The sequence below is a fragment of the Vespula vulgaris genome, chromosome 8 (genome assembly GCF_905475345.1).
Source record: "Vespula vulgaris chromosome 8, iyVesVulg1.1, whole genome shotgun sequence".
NCBI classification, from domain to species: Eukaryota; Metazoa; Arthropoda; class Insecta; order Hymenoptera; family Vespidae; genus Vespula; species Vespula vulgaris.
The window spans coordinates 826,475-851,100 of NC_066593.1; the positions used below are offsets into that span (position 1 = coordinate 826,475).

Genomic DNA, 24,626 nt, shown 5'->3' on the forward strand with positions numbered 1-24,626 from the left:
TTTCGAGGAGATACTTCGACTTCTTGCCGACTCGTCGTCGTCGTCGTCGTCGTCGTCGTCGTCGTCGTCGTCATCATCGTTGTGCGCAATAAACATTCGATCGCTTGCTTACTCTCTTCTCTCATAACAACACATACAAAATTCGGCCTGCCTACATATTATCTTCATCGATACGTTAGATTTTTCGTATCTCGGTCTACAGCTGCACGAGATCGTACTCTCTTTATTTTCTTCTTTTACTCTTTCTTAAAGGGAAAGGTTTCTTCTTTTCTTTTTTTTTTCGTAAGAATCTTCTTCGATCTGGAATTGGATGTTACGGTTATGATAGAGGATACGGATACGCCTGGATTTGGATTTATGATTAGAATTAAGATTTTATACGTATATGTGTGTGTTTATACGTAAAAGTCTTATCGCAACATTCGTTAAATCTTGCTAATGAAATATATTATTTGTTATATAAAAATATAAATTACCTATGTATATTATTTTTATTTTCTATTCTAAGAAGGCCGATATTTACACTGCTACACGGACGCAGCTGTAATCTTGAATTAGAAACAAGGAAATGTCACCTCAAGGAGAACTAACGTACTACATACGTCGATTTGATACTAACAAATTAATTGTTAGTTATACGTTCGTGATCATGCGTGTATATCATAAAGTAGGTGCTTCGGATGTTCTGTAACTGAGAATGAGGGCAGTCAACGCCATTAGTCGTATTCGGAGTGGATTATTATATTAAAATATAAATGCCAAATCTACAACAGTTACAAGTTTGTAAATATATCTTATATGTATATTTTCTTATCGACCGCTTCGTTATTCTTATTAATATACACCACAGTTCAATGGTGGGAGTTCAATAACTCGTATCTTACTGATCTCCTTTTAATGCACAGTATTTTAACTCCTTTTTCTATAGAATACCATAACCTATACTTTAACGGCACGTATTTTTTCTGACATAATGCATATATTAAGAATATAGGATAAATTAAATAGAGTAAAAATATCGATGGCATGGCTATGAATGAAGACGTAATACTAATTTAAAATTTAAAAATCCAAATGTCACGTTTCATAAATAATGTATCGGATATACTTTGAAAATTGAAATAAGAAAAAACTTAATATTTCTTATGACAGAAAACAGATTCGTACGCTGAGAGATAAAATTGTATTAATGCTCACTGTTCGTCTTTATCTTTAGCTCCATGTTTCAAAATTCGTGTGAATTCTAAATAATCGAACATGGATCCTTTGATGGGTGCTTCGCGATACATTTCATCGACATCGTCATCGGTGAATCTATAAACGTACAAACGAAATATATTATAATATTGCAGATCTTTAAACGCCGATGGAAGAAAGAAAACTTTTCATAGGATTACCTGTCACCCATGGTTGTCAAAAGTTCACGAAGACGTTCCTCGTTTATGTGACCTGTGTTTTCTTCGTCGAAACAACCAAATGCGTTCTTAATAACATCTTCGGGATCGGTACCTTGAAGCCTCTCTCCGAATAAGGTTAGAAACATTGTGAAATTGATTGGTCCGAGTGCTTCGTTCATCATAGCTTCTAGATATTCGTCAGTGGGATTCTTACCTACAAAATATACAAACATTTAGTATAAAATAAGTTATTATATTATATTATATTATATTATATTATATTATATTATATTTGTTAGCGTACAGTGCTACTTACCAAGCGAAGCAAGCATATCGTGAAGGTCTTCTTTGTCTATGAAGCCATCATGATTCTGATCGATCATGTTAAATGCTTCTTTGAATTCCGCGATTTGTGCTTGGTCGAACATTGCAAATACATTAGACGTCGCACGTTGTGCGCGCTTCTTCGTAGTTGCACGGCGGCCTGCAGTTTTACGGGCAGACATTTTGATTGGCTGAAGAAAAAAATATCACACGTAGTTACATTAATACTATATGTTAATTGTTAATAATTAAGTATAATTATTCAATTTTGCAAAAATTCATTTGTTAACGCGATTTTTTTTTTATATCTCCCATACGACTTTGCCAAGACACCATTATCGCCACTGTTTATTTTCGGATAATTAATTCAGGAAATTTGGACGTGACCGAAATTGGGATAAAAATAATATGACTTGCACGAGCGCACGATTACGAGGGCATTAAACTCGCTCTTTTTTCAACACGATCTTTAAGCTTGACTCACTTCACCCGCGAAGAAAGAAACAACGAACATTTATTTTTACTTAGCCATTACTCGTATTTGGAAATTTTGAATAATACGACGTAAGTCATGGATTTTACGAAATCATATTGCGACATAAAATAATTTTTATCGAGCAATTAGCAGCATATTTCATTGAATCATTAAAAAGATTATTAAATATTTTATTGCAAACTATCAATTACTTTTATCACTGGTTCGTAACTAAATTATTTTTCTAATAATTATAACAATATGTTGACTTTATACACCTGGTCACTTTATCACTATATACTGCACTGCATTGTCATTTTCTTCTGCCAAAGTTTCGTATAAACTTCGTTCGTCGAACGATGATACAAATAACGGACAAAATAATATTAGTTCAAATACAAAGACATCGAATATTTTATTTCCATGATAAAATGATTGATTTAACAATTTCGATGCGATAAAAATATTGAAAGAAAATTAAAAGATCCTTTTTTAACACGAAACAATAATGGCTGTACGAGCGTATGTAGATAGAAATCTATCGTTTCAATTTTGGGATAGAAATTACGTGTTTATACCGTTAGAAAGAATTCTCGATCGATCGGAATATGGTAAAAATATAACAACAAATTTTAACTCACCTGATATTAACGAGAAAAGAACACAAGAAAGGCAAAGAGCGTCGTTCAGCAATATGAGTCACCTCACTCGTCACTCTGCGGTTTATTCACCACACCCGGACTACTAGCGCCATCTGAAGAACCATTAGAATTTTATGGCTATGTACTTATGAAACAACGTAGTAACTTTTTTTATTTATTTATTTATTTATTTTTTTTTTGAAGAAGGGTGCTATTTTTTATCTTTTCTTTTTTTTAATCAACGCAATAATTACGAGTTCGTGAATTTTCTAAATAATTGCGTCGTAAAAAATTCATTCCAATTATCATCATCTCGTCGATAATAAACGTACGAATAATCAACGAACTTAAATATGACGCAGATAATGATTTATCAATGTTCAATTAAACGTATCATTTTACTATTATTTTGATTTAAACAAAAAAGAAAAATGTTTATGTCGATTAACGTAGGGATACAAAATCCTTAGTTACGATCCTGAATGGTAGTTCATTTCACCATACTTGGAACAAGCACTCTCGTTGGAAAGTTCATTACCATATTTGGATACGATCTGTCCTAATAAACGTATCACGTTAATTCTTGTCTCCGTATCGAGTTTAATCTCCGATGGAATTCTTCGTCTTTTTAAATGAAAGAATATAACAAACGAATTGAGTATATGACTTTAGGATAGACAACGCCGTCTACAGGATGAGGATTGAACTAAAATTCCTCGTCAAATTTATTTCAAAATGGTTTTCCAACAGTATTTCCCGCCGATACGTTTTCAGTTTTACGCGTCTCTAAGTGAAATGGAAAAACGAAGATTGATGTTTGGTGTTCCGTGTTCAGTGTTCAAGAAAGAAAAATTCTCAACTTTCGTTTCGGCAGCTTCGTACGCCATTAATCAGCTAAGTTGATCTACATTTATATTTCATTTTTAATTATTTTCTTTGCATCGTATAACCTTTATTGCACATATTTTTTTTTCCCTTAATCACTATTCTTTTTTTTGTTTTATTTCTTTTATACTTTATTCGGAATAAAAAAAGAAACTCGTTCGGGCCGTATTTAAAACAAACTCGTCGGTTTATTCGCATTTGGTCGAGAAACACAAAGAAAAAAAAAAGAAAAAGAAAAAAGAACGAAAAACGTAATCTCGACGTATGTATAAGTATATTTATACTACAACGTGTCGCTTAAATTCTATAAGAACAATGAATTCTAGATAATCGGAACAATTTTATATACAGAATCATACAAATATAAGTACGTAATCGATGCTGTCAGCCAATCGAGCGAACGATCGATTTCACTTTTTTCTCTCTCTTTTTCTTTTTCCTTTTTCTTTTTTTTATTTCTTCGAACGTTCAATAAAAAATTCGAACACGTTCGACGTCCATCTTTGTTATTATTATCGTTATTATTATTTTCTTTTCTTCCTTTAAAAAATTTGTTTCTATAAAAAAAAAAATATATATATATATATATATGCGCTAAAGAAAAAAAAAAAAAAGACGATATGAAATATATTCATAATCGTATCGTTCTTATCAATCTTATCATCGTATGGAATTCAATCATCGAACTAAAGTCTCTTAAACTAAACTCACTGTTTATTTACACGTATCGACTTGATATCGGTAATATAAATAATGCGAAAACGCGAAGGCAGTTTGGGTAGCTTATGACGTACCCAATTTTGAAATCCTGTACATATAAGGTCGTAACCTTGAGATGTCCTTGCGTATACGTACGCAATAAAATGAAGAAAAAGCATCGTCGAGAGGACAGATGTTTCTTCGGCAATGAAGAGAGAGAGAGAGAGAGAAAAAAAAAGAAAAAAAAAGAAAAAGAAAAAATATACAGTGCGTTGTTTCACAAAAACTATCGTACGGAGACGCCATTGATAGTAATGCCGTTTCTATTCGATATTGGTTCAGCCTCGTAATGACCCGTTCTACCGTACACTCTTCGGGTATTTCCGTATCTGTAATGTTATTAATATTCTTATTTTTATTGTTTTCGTGTTTATAGATAATGTTTTTCTTAGAGTAAATAAAAAAAAAAAATATGTCGAAAATTTAACTTACCCGTACATACTACCGCTTATGCTATACGGATTATCGTAAAGACCGTCCTCTGGTACGTTTTCGTACATCGTATTAGGCGTTCCATCGTTCAAGGTCGCGTAAGACATAACAGCTGCATTTTGATCCTCCTTTCTTTCAGCGGCTTGCACGTTCTCCGTGTTCTTCACGGGTGTAGCTTTTCGTCTGAAATAATAATAATAATAATAATAATAATAATAATAATAATAATAATAATAATAATAATAATAATAATAATAAACGAATTCTTTTTCTATTATTTCTGTATTCTTTTATATTCTAATGAATTTTATCAAACTAAATCATTGTTTCGTGGAATCAACGAATCTCACAGTCTTAAGTATACCAATCCTAGGATGATCAGGATGAAGATGATAACTGCAGCTCCGATGCCAACGCTCGTGCCAACTCCTTGAGCTTCGGCAACTTCGTTCGTCATTACTAAACATTTATATATGATTCGTTATTATTAATAATCGATTAGATAGATATAGGCGACGTATGTGTGTACGTAGCTACGCGAGTTAATATCGTGATTATTAGAAAGACGGTACAAGGAGAGCCTTGAAACGTAAACATTGATCCAACGTACGGTCGCATTTAGGCTCGTCTCCGCTCCAATAACCCGTATCCAAACATTTCCTGAGGAAGGGTCCTACTCGTTCGAATTGTGGAAGACAGTGATACTCAGCTGCACCTCCGTAAGTCGTGGAACCATTTACCACTATCACTCTTCCGTTTTCTATCGGTCCTGGATGTTTACAATCGATAGCTAAATACAAAAAGAAAATTAAATGGTCGAAGAATATACGGATGATGAACGTTGAGATCGAGCGATCGATGGATATGTTATTTAATTACTAACAAAAGCAAGCGGGTGTCGTGTCACTCCAGGTTCCATTTTGCAAACAAAATCTTGTTTCGTTGCCTTCCATGTAAAAACCTTTTGGACAACTGTAATGAGCAACGCCGCCGACGCTATGCGTTGATACTTGGGTCGATAGGACACCATCCTTTTCTGGATCTCTACATCTGATTTCTGATAAAGGGAAACGAAGAAAGATAAAAAAAGAAAATATTCGTTAATATCGACAATTTATTTGGTACTCGGTTCGGAAAAAAGATTTCTATTCATATTTGTTATTTTTACCTCGGCAAACGGGTGTATTACCGCTCCAAGTTGCATTCTCCAGACATAATCTTCTAGCGAAACCATCCAATTCGAAGTTGCCGTCGCATTCGTAAAGTGCTGCAGCGCCATAATACGTAGCGTTCGATGTTAGCGTGTATCGACCGTGTTGTATGTGTTCAGGTTTCCCACAATCGACGTCTACGAAAAGACAAGACGTTGCAAAGGTTTAGTTCAAATACTCTTAGCTCGTACGTCCTTTTTCTTTTCTTGTTCGCTTATATAACTATGGAGTCACGTATGACACGTATCAAGTATCTCGAAACGAAAAGTTAAGGGTGTGTATCGAACAGGTATCGTGTATCGTATCTTACAGACGCATTGTGGCACCTCGCCACTCCACTTTCCATTATCCTCGCAGGTCGACAGTGGTTCTCCGACAACCTTGTAACCTCTTTCGCATCTGTATTTAGCTAATGCACCGATCTTGTAAGAAGTCGCTCCGGTATTTGAATTTTCAGCCGTCCCAGTACGTATCAACGTTCTTCCGTACATTCGATCGTTTCCAGTGACCGAGAGAATACCATGTTCCGCTAAGACTGGCTCGGGACATCGAATTTCTACGAAAAGAGATATAAAATTATAATTCAACTATAAATTCAATATCGTTACGTTTCTATAAACTATATCTATATTCGATTGATCATTAAGATTTTACCTTCGCACTTTGGCGTGGCATCGCTCCACTGTCCGTTGTCCAAGCAATATCTTCTAGAAACCCCGTTCAATCGATAGTTTTTGGTGCAACCATAAGTTATTTCACTTCCAAGGTGAGTCGTACCGTTGACGTATTCCACAGCACCGTTCAATACAGGTAGGACCTTGGCACAGTCTATATCTGTCGAAATAACCAGAGATTTATAACGATCTATATATGGTCCGAATATTTGTCTCGTTTTATTCGATGGAAACAAACAACTCACATTCGCAAGTAGGTACGTCTCCAGTCCATTCGCCGTCCTTTCCACAAGTATGCGTTGCTTCTCCGTGAAGGAGATATCCGGTCTCGCAATGATACTCTATCACGCTGTGAACGTTTAGATCGTAACCAATGACGTAACTTCCACTTGGTACTTCCGGTTCCTCGCACGTTATCACTGCGAACATTTTCCCCGATACAATTGGCTTGTCTCTTCATTCGAATCAATTAGACCAATCGTTTCTCTTTATTTTATTTCGATTTTCGAAAAAAAAACTCACATTCGCAGGATGGCGTATCATGGCTCCACTTTCCCTCCTTAGTACATTCCTGTTTTCCTTCACCGACCAACCAATAATCGTCCTGACAGGCGTAAACCCCTAAACTTCCGACAGTGGTAGTCCCATTGATAAGAGTGACAGTACCAAATTCAATTTGTGCGGGTGTTCCGCAATCGACGAAACGACATTGAGGAGCCTTGCCAGACCATTCACCTCCAATGTCACAAGTTAGAACCTTCGACGTAAAATTCGAAAGGATAAAAGCTCCGATATCGTCTTTTTTTTTTCAAGAGGACAATCATATCGATAACTTACGTTGTCACCGAACAAGATAAATCCATTTTGACAGGAATAACTTGCCGTTGAGCCAGCTCTTCTTCCGGTTATCGCGACCAATCCACCGTTCACCTCTGGTGGTTCTGGACACCAATCGACTGGAATTTTCATCGTAACATTTAAAAACTCGTTCTCCTTGCCAATCGAGTAAGTCGAAGAAAAAAAGATCTACTCACACAGACATTGTGGTTTATGTCCGCTCCAAATACCCCCGTCACCACATCTTCGTCTCGTGTCACCCACGAGCGTATAGTTCTCGTTGCAAGCATAATCGGCCAGTGCACCATGCGTCGTTCTGCTTTCTAATAACGTGATCACTCCGTTGTCCAGCTCGGGTAAGGGGCCACAGTCGACGACTGAAAAAACGAACGAAACTCACTCTCTCCTACGTGACTTTAATTTCTACGGGATCTTTTACTTATTTCTTTTCTTTTTTTCTCTTTTTTTGTTGCTTTTTTTTTCTCTTTCCCCATGCCCTCGCTCACTGTTTAAGATATTTACATTTGCAGGTCGGAGGTGCGTCGCTCCAAAATCCGCTAGATTCGCAAGTACGTGTCTTCGAGCCAATCAACATGTAACCTTCGGGACACACGTATTCTATCGTCGATCCCACTACTCTTTTCGTACCGATTATCGTCGTATTCTCTAACTTCTCTGGACTACCGCAAAGTGGCGGTCCTAAAAAATCATATTTTACTTCGATACCTATTCGAAATCGAGAGCAATAGAAAATTTTCCATGCACTCACTGCTTTGACAGATCCAGTGAAGGTAGTCAAGGTTACAACCAACGTCATTCCAAAGCCAACCACGACCGCCGTCCAGCACAACGCAGTTTTGCTCGCCGTTGTAATTATTCGGTTGATCCTTTCCCCAAGACGGTCTCTGCACGACTTCGCCTGGAATAATAACAGGCATTCGCCATATTTATCGCACGTTTCATACTCCTCGTAGTTGTTGTCGTGCATTCCAAACGAGTTTATTTCCGAAGGAAATTCTAACTTTAGCAACCGTGCTCGTCGACCTCTCTCTACCTAACTTCCGGTTAATTTCGTCAGATTAATAACTTTCACGTTCTATTTATCGATATTAGATTGTACGAGAGAGTCAGCTGATAGATGATCACGTTGACTATTGTATTAGAGGTATGACCTAATCCGAAAATTTCTCTACGATATTTACGAATGTAATCCCGATCGTTTACCAGTCAACGTCACGATAATAACGAAACGAAACGATTCTCAGGCAACGTAATTATTCGATAATCACCGTGTCGAATCGATCGGCTTTGGACGATTCTCCTCTCCTTCGATTACTCAACTTTTCCTTCCCCGTGTCCCGATTCTCACGAACGTTCTCCGTGTATTTAATCGTGAGAAGGGAAAAAATGTGGCGATTTGCCGGGAAAATGGTAAAAAGGAGAGACAGTTGCAACGAAATTAAGAAACTTACCGTCAACCCATCGCCAAGTTCTAGCTGTTATCAATGGTTCTTTCTGAGCTCCTATCCATACCAATTGAGTCTTCAATTTGTCTTTTCGCCTTTCTAAATTGTTGAGAATAAATATCGGCGAGACACCCTGCGAAAAAAATAATAAATCATAGGGAAATGATGTTCGAATCTACGTATGTAAGTACGAATGTATAAATGCGATTTGGCGATTTTCATTTCGTTAGATGAAAATATTTTTTTTTTATTTATCTACCTATTTTTGTTTTTTTTTTTACCTGAAAACCGTGAACCAAATCCCCACCACGTGCTCGACAATAGGTTCTGGCTACTTGAAAGGATTCACCTTTTTTTACCACGAATTCGTAACAGGTTGAATTAAATGCTGCGAGATCGGCGTCGGCAGGTGTTCCGGCGCTGGCGCACCTGTCGATCGAAAATTCTGAAAAAAGATAATGAAACGTTAGTTTTTCATCACGAAAGAGCTAACGAACAATCTTTTTCTTTATTTTTTTCTGATATCTTTCATTTTTTAGTTTTTTAATCGTTCCTTACCGTCAGTCGCAAAAACTTCGACTTCGCAAAGGCTCAAACTTCCTTCCACTCCAACGAGTTGCAGGAAGACGTATTGACCGACCAAAGCTCTGGCACATACAAACGTCTTCGTAATACCCTCCTCTGCAATTATCGACTTGTCAGAATTTTATTAACGAGGAGAGGTTAGATTAATTTGAGGGGGAAAGAAAAAATCTATAGTCTTAACTCTCGTTAGATTTCTCTTTCATAATTTCATATCATTGTTAATCTCGTCAAAAGTTTCCTTCTCGTTCGAGATATTCCGACTTGTGAGAACGTTCGCATTGTCGAACGAACGTAACGCGTTGTGTTCGTTGTGGGTTCGTCTGTATTATGCGCGTGTATATATGCATTTATATATATATATATATATGCGTGTACGTGCGTATAGCGAATTAGCGAATCGAAAGCGTAAATTACAGCACCGCATACGAAACCGATTGGTATACCTACTTACCGATGGTACCAGGAAACCAAGCGCAAAGAGGATTCCGTTGTAACTCCGTGCTGCTATTACCAACTCGTATCTCGATATCCTGAAGAGGTTGATGACCTTAGGAATTAAGAACAAAAGGTTTTCATTAGTTTGCAATTCGAGTGAACGGCCGAATCCGAAATCGTTTATACAGTTAATGAGTATTTACCGCAACAACCTCTCGTCGTGACTCTGACCACTTTAACGGAGTAGGGTTTAAGTAGATCGACCCTCCACCAAGGACTATGTTCGCTCAAGGTCTCCGTACATCTCTTGCCATCGTGTTCGGTGCTAAGATCACCGTCGTTTCCGTGTCCCGCGTTTCCTCCTCTTACAGTGGTAGATTGATTCGCTGGCTTTCGAAAAGCTACGTTCGTACCTGTTCGATAACGATCGCATTGAAATTAATGAAGATGAAATCTTGAAAATAATTCGACTCGATAGTTCGTCGTGTATTATCGTCACTGATCTAATCGTCATATCTTTATTATCTCAATTATTATGTCAATTATCCGATCAAATAAGTTTTATTCCAACAAAGTACAAAAACATTTTTCTTTCCTCTACTTTAGTTTTATCAATCGGTTTTATTCGATAGTTCTCTAATCGTTCGTAACGCCGAAAGTGTCGTCGACTTAGAATTAATGGAGGACTGTCTTGTTACCGGCAGGATGTATTTGGTAACAACCAGACGACAATTAGTTAGAGAGACCGGTCGACGCTCGACGAAAGAAAATTTCATCATCGGATAGTTCGAATTTTACGGAGTTTTACTACCGACTTCCGCATTATTCTCCAAGTTCCCCTGACTTTATTTAGCAGTTTAAAGTTGGATCGAGAAAATTTCTTATGTATAACGTTTACTTTCCAAACACGTACTCGTTTTATATGCGATGATGCCACGTGATTTCGATTAGACGTAGAAATGATATATTCTCGATCGAATTGTTTCCTAATTCTATCGAGAATTTTTCAGAAGACAACGTAGACGGATTTATCGGAGTTCGGGAATAACGTCTGGTGCAACAATAGCGATTACAAATTCCTACTATAATCTCGATATCTCTTTTTATACTTCGAAGGGAAAGTCTCGTGGAAACCGGAAGTATTTTTTCGCACGACACGAACGATCGAGAAAAAGAAAAGGAGAAAGAAGGAAGGAAAGAAAGGAAAGAAAAAGAAAAAGAAAAAAGTAACAGGATGCCTCCTCCTTTCGAATCGATCAACCGACGTTAATTGTTCCAATAACGAAAGTAGGAGTGTTGTAGTTTGACACCGGCAACGACGATAATAAAAATCTGATCTTGCTTTCTATGTAAAAAAAGAGAAGAAAAAAAAATAGAGAAAAAAAAAGAAAAAGAAAAGAGAAGAAAGGAAGAAAAAAAGAAAGAACGACAGCGAAAGTTACGAAAGGAGAGTCGTCCGATTGGCATTTTAAGGCGGGCGAAATTCGATTTCGTTTTCTTCGATCTAAAATCCGCTTGCTCCTTCGGAAGGGTTCGATGACCCCTTCGAACGAGCCTCTTCTTCTTCCTCGAGTCTCTCTGACTTTTGACGATCGTCCGAGAGAAAGTTGGCCAGCACGAAATCGAGCGAACCATAAAGAATGACAATAATTATCAAACGTCGTATATTAATACTCACCGCAAAACGGTATATCGCCTTGCCATTTTCCTCGGCTGCCGCACGTAAGCGTGTTAGTGCTGGAAAAGAAGAAAGATGAAAAAGAAAGAAAAAAGAAGAAGAAATAAAAAAATTTTAAAAAGGAATGGTCGAAGGTGTCACGAAAAATAAAACGTTTGCTGTGTATAAGTCTCCGTTCGAGATGAAACGAAAGGTGGAATTGCACGTCAAATGCAAGAATAAAAGAAAATGGAAAATTCTCTATTGGAGGATAATTTTGGGAAAGAAGAAGAAGAACTGAAAGAAGAAGAAGAAGAAGAAGAAAGAAAGAAACGAAAAAAGATTACGCTTAGGAATTCTAGTTTGTCGCGAGATGCAATTTTCTGGTTAAATAGAAAAACATGTGGCACAGTCCGGATTAGTAGTTCTGCATTCCAGAATATCGAGCATTTTACTTGCTCTTACTAATTCTACGTACGAAACGATAAGCTCAGACCTTTAGTTCTGTAATTAATTGGACGAACGAACGAACGAACGAACGAAGGAACGAACGAACGAACGAACGAGTCTAACCGAACGAAGTCAGATTAGTCGGATTCTATGGGGTTGTTTAACACCACCTGTGACGAGCACTGGACGCAGAGTCACAGGTGCACAGACAACTAACTATTCTTAGTTACCAATTAAAAATCTAACCGTAAACTCCGAGAATACGTGACAAGGAATAAAAACTGAGATCACGTTCGTAGATATATCCGTCTCTTCTTTCAAAGAGGTAACTACGATTATGCCGATAGTATGAAAGAAACGAGAGAAAGCCAGTAGTAGGTCGAAGCAGCATCGATAATTCCCCATGCTCGAACGAAACTTGGAGGTTCCACTCGGTTTGCATTCGTACGCATGTTGCTAACGTCGAATATGTACACCGAGGAACAACAGAGAAGAGAACGTTGTCTCGAACGATCGAGCGTGACGTCACATTTCCGCTGGCTATACTTCATTAGACGGTTCTTCATAGACGTTGTTTACGATAATAAAACGTTGGATATTTTAATGAAAGAGTAAGAAAGAAAAAAGAAAGAAAAAAGGGAAAAGAAACTACTTAAGATATCAGGGTAAAAATAAAATGATCGAAAGCTATATTCGATTAAAGCTAATGGGACTGTTTTTAAACTATTGCGTAAAATTTCAAAAACCGTACGATAAAATGTTACGAATTCGTGCGAACCGGAATAACCAAAAGGTAATTCGCTCGTTAAAGTACATGATTAGGCTCGTTAAGATTGCTGCTCCCTTTTAATTTCTCTTCGGTTTAATTACCGTCATGATCCCCTTACGATCGGATTCGTATTTAGTCGAAAAAAAATCTATGTCGACGTTTTACCTTATTTAGTATCGAGCACGCATCCGACGGTTAACCTTTTACGATCGATTTTTCTAAAATCCCTCGACGGCCATCAATGTTTCTTGATAATAACGTTTCAATTTTACGAGTACCTAGAGTAGGATCGATATAGTAAACGATATTCTCGCTTTCTCGGAAAGAATCTCGATGATCTCGTCTCGCGATAGAGAAATTACTAGGAAAGTGGTGGGGGAGGGAACTCTATTTTTTTCTTTTCCTTTTTTTTTGTTTCGTTCTATTCATTTTTTGTTTATTTTTCTTTTCTTTTCTTTTTTCTTTTTAGAGAGATTCATCGGATAGAAAAATTTTTAATTATCGCCTAAGTCGTAGCGTTCCCATTTTCTCGGATGAGCGCCGAACCTCCCGAACGTTTACCGTTAGTCTTCGAGCATGCTAATAATTCCTTTTCTCGAGTTCACTCGAGTCAAACGCGTATCGAGGCAAATCTGCCGTTTATTTTGAGTGTCATCGTGCAGGAATTTAAGGAGCACTTTTTTTCTTTCTCTCTCTCTCTCTCTCTCTTTTTCTTTTTCTTTTACCGTCACGCGTTAGTCACGTCCGCAACTACGAAGGTGTTACTCTTTCGCGGAATTCTCTTTTTAGGATCAACGATCGATTGATTCATCGATTCATATTCGTAACGAATAACTTACCCGAATAATTCGTATCCAGCATCACAAGTGTATTTCGCTATGGTGCCTACTGTCGAGGATTCGTCGGACAGTGACACTTTGGCGTTCATCGGCACAGCAGGATGACCGCACTTCAATCCTGCAATCGAGAAAATTACAATAGTTTAGTCGACACGAACAGGACTCCAGGGTATATTAAAGTCTAGTAAAAATATCGAATTGTCTTCCGGCAACCGTTTATTATACCTCTGGCATATTCCACAAAATTGTTTTCCAGAAACCGTAGCATCGTTCGATCTTTTATTGTATTTTCCATGCACTATTGAAATACCTTTCCAATTGCTAGTGTATTATTAATAATCCGATCGACTTTTGTATATTAAGAATATTTCTCGATTCTACATTCCTTCGCGTTTATTTAATGGAATCAACGTGGATCATTATCAGCAGAATAAGAATTAATTAACATTAGCTATTCCCTATGTATGTTTTGTTCTTTCTTTCTTCTTTCTTTTTTCCTCGTAAAAGGATTTTAACGATTCGAGCACAAAACGAAAGATAATTGTTTGATAAAATTTCTTCACGTGCATTTCAAGATCAAAATCTTATGACGAGAGTTGGAGAGAGAAAGACAGATGGAGAAAGAGAGAAAGAGAGATCGGTTTAACTATGAAATCTTGATAATTATAGCAATCTTTTTTTCAATTCTCTCTGAAATTAACACATGCAAGGAAAAAAATTAATTAGCTTTGAATAGTACAAAATGTTTTGACCGATTCTATACGAAAATACTTGTATATTATCGTTAAATCAAAGACCGGAAATAATCCCATCGTTGTCTCGTTCTTTTCACTCCCAAACACTTAACATTATCCACGTCCGTTTCTCGCGATCATTACTTATTTATTTTTTCTTTTTTTTTTTTATTGTCAAACGTGTCAGGGACGTCGAATCTTCTCATTAACTGGTGAAAAAAAGAAGGAAAAAGAAAAAAAAAAGGATAGACCGAGTTCGTCATGGAACCTTTGTATAATTCTGCGAGAAAAGCCAAGACTATGTTCGAACGACTAGTATAGTTAGAGTAGCCTTGGACGCTATCCCACGCGAATTCCACCATTTGAATTCCACGACGAGGACGCGTTTCTCGTCTCTTAAACGTCTCGATGATCGTTTTTTCTATATTTTTTTTCCCGTGGAAAATAATTGGAAATGTTGAAAAACTATTAAAGAAGCGTGTAAGTATCTTGATCATGCGACTTGTTAAGTCAAGCGAAGCGTGTCCCGATTGAAAAATTACTAAGTCGAGGAAAGATAATTATTTGGGGATAAATGAGAATCCCTTATACGTCAAGACTCGAGAAATTTTTTCTTTCAGCTGAGCGAGGGGAGGAAGGTGAGAGGGGGAAAGTCAACGATAGCGTATAGAATGAAATAGACGGTGATGGAAAAAAAAAAGAAAAACAACATGGCACGCGCCATCAGTAGCCTGTAATTCACAGGTCAGACTTCTGTTTACGTTTCTATGTATATATATGTATCTATATACGTAGAAATATACGTGTGTACGAACGCGTGCGTATAAAAGTACTCTTACTACGCACGGAAACGGATAACATATGGCAATGTGAAATTCTCGTAGTCTTTCTTTTTAATTTTTTCCCATTGAGAAAGACTAAGCAAGAAACGTTAGAAAAATAGTAATGGTAGGTTTGTCGTTTGGTTTGGTATAAAACCAAACTCGGCTGGCACGATTTTCAATTGACTATTTACGATCCGCTTTAATGGATGTACACGTGGATTTGAAAACTCTTAGCATTGAAAGAATCAGGGAGATCGTGGAAACTTGGATTAAAGTTTCACTCGTGAGATCTTATATATTTTATTTTCCTTTATGTATACTCATGTGTCTATATATAGTATATGTATATAATATATATGTGTATATATATACATATATTTCATTGCAAAAGAAAGAAAGATGAAATATATACGATTTCACGATATATATTTTTTTGTTTTTACAGATATTATGGCGATAAAACTTTCTTTGGATATTACATTTTTTTTTTCTTTTTCTTTCTAATCATTTAATGCTTGATTCTTTCGCTCTCACGAACCTTAACATCTTCAGGGTGAAAGCATCCGTTATTCCTTGGACCGGGACTTTAATTCTCCAAGAAAATTCTACTTCTCATAACGACAAAGCCTATATAATTGCTCGCCTTTCCTGCGTGCGAACGATTTAATTAATACGCTCGTATATAGACGTTTACGAGAAGAGTTTTGAGTTTCACGTAGAAAGAGGTAGATTTTAAACGTACGATTTTATTTAACCGGAAGAGATAATGACGTTGCGAGGAATATCTTTAACGGGGTTTCGTTGAGAATGCTTTTGAAAATAACATGCAGATATCTATAAAATGGCAATATTTTCAATAATAATTTACATTCTTATTTACATTAGATTCTTCACTTTTAATAAATAATAATTATTTCTACAGAAATGATCAGATCTAAAAAAAAAAAAAAAAGAAAAATGATGCGACTTAAATGACAATATTATAAATAATAATCCAATGTCATATTCAAATTATATTGTTTGATAATTAATAGTTATTTATTAAAAAAAAAAAAAAACGATGGATTTAAAGAAAAAAAGAAAGATAAAAAAAATCGATGCACCTAAAACGGCAAATATTATAAATAACAAATTTACTTTCGTATATAGATTAGATTATTCATTTTTAACAACTAACAGTAAATAGATCTTTCAAAGATACATATACATACGCTTACGCAGTGGTAATATTTTAAATAATAATTTGTCATAATATTTATATCGTTTATCAATGATTAATAGTTTATTCGTTAAGAAAATATCGATCTTTCGATAAGATTTGTCATCGTTGAAATTAATGAAGGAATCATCTTCGGTAAGGCACGAAGAAAACCGGTCGATGTTTTTCCAGGTAGATTGCCGATGTCTTCTCGTCCACAGAAGGTTGGCGTCTTTGGCATTCGCTCTTCGTCTCACGGGTCTGGGTCACTCGGTAATAAAACCTCAAAGCCGAAATAACGGTATTCGATGGCGCTGCTTGGTATCAGGAATACACCGGTCTCAAGACGTACACCATCCATGTTATACTACAATACCGTATAGCTCTTTCGTATTCAGATTCTTAAACAGGAAAGTATTGTCTTAGTACGAATGCGTACGATCGATTTGTTCGTTCTTCGTGAAAATATATTCTTCTTTTTTTGTTTCCTGTTTTTCTTTTCTTTTTTTGTAACTTTGTTATCTCAATAGATTATATTCATCGTTCTTATCTAATTAATGAAGAGATCTCTTGCGAGTGGCCGGTGGAAATTATTTTGTAATCTACACGGTGCATAAATCCGCGGGCGTGTTGGTTGGCCAATAACGTGGGTATATAATCGAGTTGTATACAACAAGTTGAATTGCTTGCACGTATGTATATACGTATATGTATATGTATATGCACAGGAACGATCGTCGAGGAAGTTAGAAAGTGGGCGTGTCTTTTTCTGATCAATCGCAAGAGCGAGAAGGAGAGAGGAAGAAGTCATCGAGGTCGATACACTAGGAGTTTAGTTCGTTACAGTCGGAAGAACTTATCAGATAGCTCGGTAATCGTCTCTGTAATTATTCTAACTTGTGTGCGTCAGGTTAAATATCCTTGGATTTCAATTAACTCGATCTCTCACGATAAATCGTTCTTATTTCTTTTTTTTTCTTCTTTTCTTTACCTTTCTTTTCCTTTCTTCTCTCTCTCTCTCTCTCTTTTTATTTATTTATTTTTTTTTATTTATTTATAATCGATCGTAATTAACGAGAACAAATGAAGGAGTTATCTTGGAAAGATCACGATACTTATTTCCATTTATCGTTAACGATCTATCTTTATTCGTTTACGATCGAGAAGGAATAAGATAGATGGTACTTATCGATCTTTACCGATTGTTTCTCGAATGTCTAATTTCGACTAAGGTAATCGTCCGAGAAGTTACGTGACTTCAGCGCGTTTGCGTAAATGCGACGCCACCGAGAGCGAACTTTACTGCCTTCGGAGACAGCGAATTGCGTTGAAGAAAACCGGTTGATATTTTTTTTTATCTTTCTTTCGTTTTTTCTTTTTTTCTTTCTTTTTTTATTCCTCTTTGTACAGTTTACTCTTCGATACTTTTGGAAGAACTGGCTCCTCTCTTCTATATTTGTTTTTAATCGGTGATTAAATGTCATACAGATTTTAGGAGTTTCACAAAGTCTCTTAAGAGAATGTTGGATATTTTAGATCGTCTTGTCGTTTACAGTCTCTTTCTCTGTCTCTCTCTCTCTCTTAGATCGTCATTTTAGAGTCTGTGTCTTCTCTATATCATGTTTCTTAATCCATTATAGCAAAAGCAGCATTTCGTAGAACATACACACATCAGGTTTCTGACTTACGACACTGACTTTTTACACCTAACTTCGTGCGTTCTCGAGAAAGAAAAGAAAAAGATTGTTGCAAAATATATATATATATATATTTATATATACATATATATATATATATACATATATATACATATATATACATATGTAGTCTATATATTGCTGCAGGTCGATCCGGTTTTAGGCTTCGTACAAGTTAAAACAACCTTTTTAGAATAACAATCGGGCCGGCTTTTTCTCGATGACGTTGTCCCGTAGGAAGCACGTGACTAGAAATAAGAACCCATAGGAGGAAACCGTTTCTTTTTCTTATTTTTTCTTTTTCTTCTTTTCTTTCTTTTTTTCCCTTCCCCAAGGAATAATTTATATAACAAAAGATCGAAAGGAGTTCGACCGATAAGAAAACCGAGAGATCCGATAGATCTCTTTTTTATTTCTTACAAAGTTTCAAGGATATCCTATTTAATTGCTAGAACTTGAGTTGCTATGATAAAAAACAATAAAGAAGAAAGGAAAATAAAAAAAGAAAAGAAAAACAATTAAAAAAAAAAAAAAAAGAACGATATTTCTCTCGTTTGATCTAAATTTCACCTGCGTTATAATATATTATTAGGTATAGTAAAATAGTCTATTGAAGGCTCCGCCCAGAACGCGTGCACGTTCTTACGAGTTTCACATTCTCTGATTGCATTTTGCCCGGTTAAATGTTACCGCTGTCCCAGCCGACATCATTCGTGTCTCTCTCTCTCTCTCTCTCTCTTTCTTTTTCTCTCTGTATGGCTATCGATATTCACCACGTGCTTCTCGTTTCCTCGCGTCCAATTTTAAGAGAGGGAGTTAGGAAGAGAACTCTACCTACGCTTTCTAGCAGACTTTACCAGAGCCTAAGAGACTCCTTTCGCCCTTTTCATTTCTCTCAATGGATAGCTACCTTGTTGTGTATATATATATATATATATATATATATATATATATATATATATATATATACATATATATATCTATCGTTGGAATCGAGAGACCAGCCAAGTTGACCTCGACGCCCTCGTAATTCGAAGCGTTCGGACCCGATCGCCACGATCGAAACCGTGCGAAAGCACGATTTTCTGTCCTTTGTACATAACACACACACAGACACACATATATATACAATATATATCATAGCAAAATTAAATGAGAATCCATTAGATTGCATGCATCCATGCATGTGCTTACTACATGTTAACCACCTAACCTTCTCTAGATTCTAAAGCAAACGTAGAAAGTACTAGAGGGTTTGCTAATATCGACCGTGACCATTGTGTAATTTTGTCTGAAATCGAATTATATTATATTTTATATCAAAATGATAATCTCCAGATCGAATTACGGATTCAACCTTTCGCGCTTAGATCCTTTGAATTATGTGACTCTTACGAGAACTTTCGATGAAAGTTGGAAACAATCGTTGAATCGTTAATAAAAAATTTTGCATTGGAACATGGCCAATTCGTACTTTCACGAATGTTGAATTTTTTGTTGAAAATTGTAAGACATTATGATGTGGAACGATTTACTAAAAGTTTAGAAATTTCTTCTTGGTCTTTCTGAGAGTTAATTTGTTATTTTATCTTTCTTTTTTCATTTACTTATTTTCTTTTCTTTTATTTCTATCCTCAAAATGTAGCAATTACCTCATACATTTCTTAATACGAACGAGATCTCTCACGTAAGAGTTTACGTTGCTTCTTCTTCTTATTCTTCTTCTCCTTTCTTGATTTTACTTTTAGAGAGTTGGACCGTCGCGTGACTCGAACGAGTATACCCTTAATGGAAAAGAGTTTATTATCGGTTGTTACGAGTCGACAATCCGCAACAATGATCGCTTTAATTCGTATTCGAATCATATTTATAAGTAAACGGGTGATCCATACGAAATGTAATAAATGTCCGATTAAAGATTAAATCTTGATCGACTAAAAATATAATAGAATCTTTAAACGTGTTCCATCGGAAAGAAATTTTGCTTTCGATTCGCTCTCGTTAAGATTTTAGTTACGGTAATACTTGCATTATGAGTTTCCTTTGAAAGTTTGTCTATCGAATATCTAATATCACCGATCTAAAATATGACATAACGCGTTTCGATCGATGAACACGGAGAAGTCGATAGTCGAAGGACAAAAGATATCTATCTATTTATCCGATGACAGTGGTAATCGATATATTTTACATTTTATTTCTAATTAGCCAATAATTTTAAGATAATTAACGAGAAATTTCGACGAGTATACAAAAGTATAATTTTATTATAATTAACAGAGTAGTAGATTAATTATTAATTATTTCTTCGTACGTTCAAATATCGAACGAGTTTCACTTTTGTCGGTTTCGCTATATAAATAGGTCATACTGTATTCAGACTCGGGTTTCGAAGGGAACAGGTGGACGAACAAGGGTTCACCAACCAACCTTGTTTCCTGTTTTGCCGAAGTAGGCCAGTCTGTATATGAAGAAGATCGAGCAATACGATCCTTTGTTTTATTAGTTTTTACAAAAGAAATCATACGAGACCATTTCCATTGGTTTGCAATATTTTTTTTTCAAGATAGAAAGAGTGAGAAAGAGAGAGAGAAAAAGAGAGAGGATCGACGTTTTATTTATAAGCGGATATATACCGGGTGACCTCGAGACACCAGAAAATCACCGAGGACAAGAACGGAGTAGGCGGATACCTGTTTTGTTCGCTTACACTCCTTTCTTCGTCCCCCAGGGACAAAGCATGGCCGTTTTAATAGAAACACTTGCCGAAAGCTTTTACGAATGAATCTTTCTTTATTTTTCTCACTCTCTTCGAAACGATCGAAGAGATACGATCGAGCGTGCACCGAGAGAACAGAGCAGGATCCACGCACCCTTGCTTTCGATTTGCATTTTGTCGAGATCGATCGTTAACGATAATAAGTACGTGAAAAGGTGTTACATTGAAATAACAATAATAATAATAATAATAATAATAATAATAATAATAATAATAATAATAATAATAATAATAATAAAATAATCGAAGAAAGTTCCAATTAATTCATTTCTTCGTTAAAAAATGTATTACACTTTGTTATCACTTTCATTATTCTGTAATAGAATTTTAATTCTGTCCTTTCGAGCGTGCTACGCGCTTACAACTAGTAAGTAATTACTTACAACTTGGGATTTAAAAGAAAAAAAAAAAAAGAAAAAAAAAGACATTATGTAAAACATACGTGCCTTGAGCCGCGACTATTATTCCCACGAGGGGTAAGAGGATCTCGAACGCCAAGATCATTCTTCTCCAGCGTCGAGAAGTTTGCAGGATCGCATTGACGATTGGCACCGGCCTCGAACGTGTCAACCAACAAATCAGGACTCACGATGATCGGTCTTGGAACTCTTGGGGAGCACTCGGTAGTATCACGGGTAGCACGGAAAACTTTCACGAGAGGTTTCTGAGCCAGTGGCGTACCAAGAGACTTGAAAATGTCTCGATGACGTAGCAGGATAAACTCGAAGTCAAAGGATGTTCGAAAGGATTCTACGATCCTTTTTTTTCTCTCTTTTTTTTCTTTTTTTTTTTCTTTCTTTCTCTGCTTCTCCTTTCTCTTCTTTCTCAATCTTTCTCTCTCTCTCTCTCTCTCACTCTCTCTCTCTCTTTTTTTTCACTCGTTTCTCTCGTCTCAAATCACTTTCCTTTCACAATTACGCACAATTACGAAACTCTCAAAAATCTCCTTCACCAGGCATCGAAATCGCCGTTCTCGTTCTCCACGAGCTTTTCTCATGGCAAGCCACCGACCAATAACAAAGATTATTTTCTTTGAAGTTGGACACCATCTGTCGATGAACCGATTAGAAAACGACTCGTCGTTGAGCAGCACTCATGATCCTCTCGTCTACTCAACTTCACCGTTTCCCTTTTCTTCTTTCTCGAGCGTATCGCGTACACCCTGTACGCTCTAATTCGAGCGAAAGCGCGGGTCTTTTCCAAATACGTTATTATACGAACGAAAGAAAGAACGAGTTTTTCTCGTTCTTAGGGAAATAAACTGTTTAAACGAACGGTATAACTTTTACGAAGTAAACAAATCGATTACGATATTTTTGACATTTTTTAAAACTCTCTCTCGTTTTATTTTCTCTCGTATTATAACGCGCTTCGCGACGACGATCCGTTCCCTTCACTGGCCGACCGTCGAATGTCCGGGGCCTCAGGCCCTCCTTCGTCGCCACGACGTAATGAAAGTCCCGTGTGGCGCGCGCCAACTCCAGTCTCATGCCTTGCCGGTCGCTCGCTAACAATTTTACAATATTCTCAAGCTATTTCATGCTATGTATATGTATATAATATATATATAATATATATATATCGTTGATCGTTGATATCTTTGATATACTATTCATTTAATTTAACCTTATAAACGTGTATTCGCTTTATTTTGCTTTATTCTATTTCCATTGATAAAAATTAAACAAGCGATGATAAACAGAGATGCAATCGATTATGCCATTTACTAATCAATACTTAGATATTATAAATTTCAACGGTGATAGTATACGACCTCGGATCAGACGAGCTCCTTCAGCGAAACTCGTTGATTACGCAAGAGAGCAGCAGGTTCGATGAAATATCATGTCTTGTTGCATTACATTTTTTTCTTTTCTTTTTTTTTTCTTTTTTCATTTTTGTTCGTTTTTATTTTAATTTTGTTTTATTTGTTGGCTTGTTTTTTATTTTGAAGAGGGAGAAAAGAAGAGAGAGAAAAGGGTAACGAATCAAAGAGATCTTATATTTTTTTTTCTTTTTATTTTTTTTTTTATTTTACTTTTTATTCTTTTTTTATTCTTTTTTTTTTTATTTTTTTTTTTCAGAAGAAATCGTACATAAGTCGGATCGTCTTGATCTCTTACATGTAGCGAGTGAACTTGCCCTTGTAAATCTTCCATAACGACAAGCTAGCTGTCCGGTACGCTATCGTTTTATTCCACATTGCCTTCTTATTCCCGTTCGATCTCGATCGGTAAACGATACTTCCATAATCGGGAAATAAGTAGAGTTAGATATACAGGGACCAAGGTATAACAGTATCCTAGACACAACTGGACCGGATCGAAAAATCACTACCAACGACCGATCGACCCGCTTAAAGTGCATAAGTTAAAATTAAGAGAACCGGTTTTCCTCTGATATCGCGTGTCCTAGCTAAACAGATATCTAGCTTGAAAATGTAGTTCAGCCGCGCGATCTACATCCCCATATATTCTTACGATATACACATTTTCTTTTATTTTTCGAAATTATTCGAAGTAATAGTTAACTAGTAGTATATCCTAGATAATTTTCATACCCAACGACTCGTATTCGAAACTCGCCGTTTACACGTATAAATTATCTTCCGTAAATACGAGCATGAGTTGTTTACCATTGTTTACCACGTTAAAATACGAAAGTAGAAGATTACTCCTATTGTTAGAAATATACCTAAGAAGTCCGAGATTAGGTGATTTTAAAATGTAAAAGAGAAAGAAGAGATACATCATTTTACCTTTCTTTAATCAAACATCGACTTTATCATAGATAATAGTTGCAAACAAAGAAAAGGATCGTATTTAACGTCGATTAACGTCCACTACACAACTACATAGGGATAGGGAATAGTCGTTTATTTACGGTTCGAGTATATAACATGTTTTCTCGTTCGTAAAATGTTCTCCTGGCTGTTTTCGCGGCCATAGTCGTCGTTGCACTTCGTTCGCTACTTGATCGTCTCGGAAAAAAGGGTCGATTGTGGTCAGTGACGGTGAGTTTTCTTCTTTCACGGGACTCTGATGGTTAGCCTATAAGATTACACTGGCTTTACCGTTAAGTCCACTCTTCTCCCTACTCTTTGCCTTTCGATCGACACTATATCCCCTCCATTTTAAATCTTCGCGCTCTTTTCTTAGGCCTCTTTTACTCCCACTCCTTTCCCCTCTTTCTCTCTCTCTCTCTCTCTCTCTCTTTCTTTCTCGCTCTCTCTCCGTCTCTCCGTCTGTCTTCTTTTTGCTTACATTGAAAGAGGTATGATATAAAAAAGACTCGATTTTACACCTTGCATTATTTTATGGATTACTACATCTCTCTTTCTCTTTCTTTTTCTCTCTTTTTCTCTCTAACCTCCTTTTGTCTTTCCCTTCTCTAGCAATCGTTGCTCCGCGACTTTTTTTTTTTTATCAATCGACGTCACTACACGCTTAAGCCCCTTTCACCTCGAACAAGGCCCACCTTCTCATTCTCCCTTCTCTCTCTCTCTCTCTCTTTTTGTCTCTCTTTCTATCTATCTCTTTTCTCTCTGAAGTTGCAAGG

The 24,626-nt window shown here is 36.3% G+C and overlaps 2 protein-coding genes across 4 annotated transcripts; both read right to left on the reverse strand.

Annotated features, from left to right (window-relative positions):
* Window positions 1-472: 472 nt before the first annotated feature.
* On the reverse strand, window positions 473-2,948 carry LOC127065505 (myosin regulatory light chain sqh). 2 transcript variants are annotated; one of them, XM_050997946.1, is made up of 5 exons: window positions 2,838-2,948; window positions 1,714-1,912; window positions 1,398-1,611; window positions 1,198-1,314; window positions 473-691 (listed from the first exon to the last, which is right to left on the reverse strand). In XM_050997946.1, the coding sequence occupies exons 2-5, from the start codon at window positions 1,901-1,903 to the stop codon at window positions 661-663; spliced, it is 552 nt and encodes a 183-aa protein (XP_050853903.1). In that variant the 5' UTR covers window positions 1,904-1,912; window positions 2,838-2,948; the 3' UTR covers window positions 473-660. The 2 variants fall into 2 exon arrangements, with proteins under 2 accessions (XP_050853903.1, XP_050853904.1); XM_050997947.1 differs by lacking the exon at window positions 473-691 and having other exon boundaries at window positions 721-1,314.
* Window positions 2,949-3,035: 87 nt separating this feature from the next.
* LOC127065461 (sushi, von Willebrand factor type A, EGF and pentraxin domain-containing protein 1) lies at window positions 3,036-22,460 on the reverse strand. Of its 2 annotated transcripts, XM_050997827.1 has the most exons (22): window positions 21,515-22,460; window positions 13,837-13,954; window positions 11,800-11,858; window positions 10,325-10,534; window positions 10,138-10,233; window positions 9,660-9,782; window positions 9,383-9,546; window positions 9,108-9,234; window positions 8,405-8,554; window positions 8,158-8,334; window positions 7,833-8,012; window positions 7,636-7,754; window positions 7,321-7,555; window positions 7,044-7,217; window positions 6,779-6,958; window positions 6,435-6,680; window positions 6,082-6,261; window positions 5,797-5,970; window positions 5,524-5,703; window positions 5,264-5,372; window positions 4,914-5,096; window positions 3,036-4,810 (listed from the first exon to the last, which is right to left on the reverse strand). In XM_050997827.1, the coding sequence occupies exons 1-22, from the start codon at window positions 21,570-21,572 to the stop codon at window positions 4,708-4,710; spliced, it is 3,345 nt and encodes a 1,114-aa protein (XP_050853784.1). In that variant the 5' UTR covers window positions 21,573-22,460; the 3' UTR covers window positions 3,036-4,707. The 2 variants fall into 2 exon arrangements, with proteins under 2 accessions (XP_050853784.1, XP_050853786.1); XM_050997829.1 differs by lacking the exon at window positions 11,800-11,858 and having other exon boundaries at window positions 3,511-4,810.
* Window positions 22,461-24,626: the final 2,166 nt, after the last annotated feature.